The sequence below is a fragment of the Colobus angolensis genome, unplaced genomic scaffold, assembly GCF_000951035.1.
Source record: "Colobus angolensis palliatus isolate OR3802 unplaced genomic scaffold, Cang.pa_1.0 Scaffold413, whole genome shotgun sequence".
NCBI classification, from domain to species: Eukaryota; Metazoa; Chordata; class Mammalia; order Primates; family Cercopithecidae; genus Colobus; species Colobus angolensis.
Window position 1 is genome coordinate 429,079 of NW_012117522.1, and position 3,683 is coordinate 432,761.

Genomic DNA, 3,683 nt, shown 5'->3' on the forward strand with positions numbered 1-3,683 from the left:
ATTAGCTGGGCGTGGTGGCACACGCCTGTAATCCCAGCTACTCGGGAGGCTGAGGCAGGAGAATCACCTGAATCCGGGAGGTGGAGGTTGCAGTGAGCCGAGATCGTGCCATTGCACTCCAGCCTGGGCAACAAAAGTGAAACTCTGTCTCAAAGAAAAACCAACCAACCAACCAAAAAACAAACATTTACTTAGCTAGTATTTCTTATTTGCTGGGCACCGTACAAAGGACTGTAAAAAAGCCACTGTAAAACTTAAAAGAATACAAGTTATAAAGTAGCATAATCTTCAAAACAAATTTAAACAACATAAAAGTTAGAAGACACAGATGTTGCCATACTGACCCTCTAAATTATACACCTATTTTTCTCTAACCAGTGTAGTAAAATGCCCTTTTCTTGATAACCTTGACAACATTAAACATCCATCTTTGGTTTTCTTTTGTAATCTGACTAGAGTTGGAGACTTGTTTTAAACTGCATATCACTGATTACTAAAGAGGCTGAGGTCCTCATGTTTACCGGCCATTTGAATTTCTTCTAAGATCTTCATCTTCCTATGTTATTTTTATATACTACTGTCTTTCTCTTATTTATTTCTAAGAACTCTTTATATATTATAAATAGAACTCCTTTTATCTGTTGTATATAATATAGCAAGTACTTTCATCTTGTCTGTAACTTGTCATTTTTATAAGTTTCAATTTTTATACACTTTTATTTAGTAAAGCCTACTGATCGGTTTTATACAAAATTTTCAGAAATTGTTTTCTCTAGATCATCCTCAATGTAAACATGGGAGGAAAAACATGATTCAAAAGAGTTGTTTCCAACTTTACCCATTTACATACCACAAATTTTCAGCGGTGCTTCCAATTCCAAAAGAATAGGCTGGCTGAGAAAGATCTCTCGAGACTTGATACATAAGCCCCGAACTTCTGCTTCAGTCATCTGCACAATCTTTCCTGGACGACATCCTCGTACTGAAAAACAATAAATAAAACAGTCAGTTTTCTAAAATTTACTCATATAATAATCTTTTACAAAGAGTCATGCCCATATTTTAAAAATCAGAAAACTCACACAGGCAGCAAATGACCCTATTTGGTCCCACGGTTTAAAATAATGTTATTCTATGATCTTTGCCTTCTATTTTCACTGTTACTGGCTCCTGATGATGCTCCTCAAGTCTGCTGTTGATGAAATGCAGTCCTGTTTTTTGCTGTACTGTGGCCATCCTGGGGCCTAGTAGCCAAAGAGACCTAAAAGATTTCAGGGCCAAGCGCAGTGGCTCACGCCTGTAATCCCAGCACCTTGGGAGGCTGAGGCGGGCAGATCACCTGAGGTCAGAGTTCAAGACCAGCCTGATCAACATGGAGAAACCCCATCTCTCCAAAAATACAAAATTAGCCGGGTGTGATGGTGCATGCCTGTAATCCCAGCTAATCAGGAGGCTGAGTCAGAAGAATCGCTTGAACCCAGGAGGCGAGGTTGCAATTAGCTGAGAAGCACTTCAGCCTAGGCAAGAAGAGCGAGACTCCATCTCAAAAAAAAAAAAAAAAAAAGATTTCAGAGCCTGCACCCTTTAAGGTCTGGCCTGTTTTCTTATCCTGCATCTAGTAGGATGTCAGAAGAGCATCATTAAGAACAATGTGCTATGAAGAAAAGGAGATTAAATTGTAATTGTTAGTAGGTGATTTGGCTTCACACTTTCTTGGAATGTTACCAGCAGTCCCCAAAATTTTAGCTACTGCTATCTCCACTTTCTGATCAAAACAAATACAAAAAAGATATCAGCTATGTATTAAAATTTAACATACTGTTATATTTCCAATAGAGCATTATATTAAAACCTCTAAAGGCTATTTAAATGGACCGAGGCATTTTTGCATTACTGAGCCATAAGATAATATGGTTTCCAGTAACTTGTGGGATGAAGAGGAGTGGAATGGTGCATGGAGAGAGAGAGGAGTTCCTTACTTGCTCCACTGAACTCAACTTGTAATCATTTCCTCTCATCACCATCTCCCCTGACTCCCTTTAACCTTAAATTTACTGCTGAGCTCTCATTTAATCTTAAGTGAAAGGGCATTTAAGAAAAGAAAATAGGTTGGGAGCAATAGCTTGCACCTGTAATTCCAGCACTTTGCGGGGGTCAAAGCGGGAGGACTGCTTGAAGCCAGGAGTTCAAAACCAGCCTGGGCAGCAAAGCAAGGCCCTGTGTCAACAAAAGATTTTTTTAAAAAACAGAATTAGCCTAGCATAGTAGCAGAATTGCTTGAGGCCAGGAGGTTGAGGCTGCAGTGAGCTATGATGGCACTAGGGCATTTCAGTCTTGGTGACAGAACAAGACCCTGTCTCTGCAAAATAAAAATAAAGGCTGGGCATGGTGGCTCACGCCTGTAATTTCAGCACACTGGGAGGCCAAAGTGGGCGGATCACTTGAGCTCAGGAGTGAGAGGTCGCCCTGGGCAACATGATGAAACCCCATCTCTACCAAAAATACAAAAAATTAGCTGGGCATGATGGTGCATGCTTGTGGTCCCAGCTACTCAGAGGCTGAGGTGGTTCACTTGACCCCAGAAGACGGAGGCTGCAGAGAGCTGAGATTGTGCCACTGCACCTCAGCCTTTACTTTCTCAAAAGTACTTACTTTCTCAAAAGTAAAGTAAAATAAAATAAAAGTCCATATATTTCCTGCTAAAAATTGCTGATTCCTTTGTCAGGTCAATAAGAGGCTTTAAAAAAAAAAAAAAAAAAGGCTTCCATATGCAAAAGCTATATATTCCATTAATATGTTAATATAAAAGCAAAAAGGAGGCAATAAAGAGGAGACACAGATAACATTCAAAAGTGCTTTAGCAAATATGCTAGTTTATAAGACTACCCCTGAAATTCAAAACAATGATCAGCAGAACTGCTTTTATTATGAGAAATGACATAGTTTCTTTAGTGCTCATTCTCAAACATCAATTACCTACTTCTGATGCACATTTGGGGTTTTCTAACACCAAAAAGACATCTCAGCTTTAGTTTTAAATGTGGAAAATTTTAGTTTAAGAAAAAAAAAAATGTGGCCGGGCGCGGTGGCTCACGCCTGTAATCCCAGCACTTTGGGAGGCTGAGGTGCGTGGATCACCTGAGGTCAGGAGTTTGAGACCAGCCTGGCCAACATGGTGAAACCCTGTCTTTACTAAAAATACAAGAATTAGCCGGGAGTGGTGGCGGGTGACTGTAATCTCAGCTAGTTGGGAGGCTGAGGCAGGAGAATTGCTTGAACCCAGGAGGTGGAGACTGCAGTGAGCTGAGATCGTGCCATTGCACTCCAGTCTGGGAGACAAGAGCAAAACTCTGTCTCAAAAAAAAAAAAAAAAAGTATTTGCCTTGGAAGAATTAAAGGTCTCAGACTGCTTTCAGACAACACACACACAGCTAAAAGTACTTACAAACTGTATTAACTCATTCAACAAATGCTTGAGAGCCTACTACACGTATCAGTTGTTTATAGAGATAATAGCAATGAACAAGAAAAACAGTAAATTATCAAAACTTAGTTGTAACTTGACTACTAAGTCAAAAGACTAATGTGAGTCACTTCAGTATGTCAATTTAAAACATTCAAATGACAGTGGTGAATATTTTACCTAGTATTTATTTTACTCCCTCTGTATAATTTTGACTTCT

At 39.5% G+C, this 3,683-nt stretch overlaps 1 protein-coding gene across 1 annotated transcript in view; it reads right to left on the reverse strand.

Moving 5' to 3' along the window:
• Positions 1 to 977, reverse strand: part of PPP1CB (protein phosphatase 1, catalytic subunit, beta isozyme) — a 27,000-nt gene extending 26,023 nt beyond the window's left edge. Inside the window, exon 1 of the mRNA XM_011956289.1 lies at positions 851 to 977. Coding sequence (XP_011811679.1) covers positions 851 to 950 — 100 coding nt within the window. The 5' untranslated portion in view covers positions 951 to 977. The remainder of the gene's footprint in view (positions 1 to 850) is intronic.
• Positions 978 to 3,683: the final 2,706 nt, after the last annotated feature.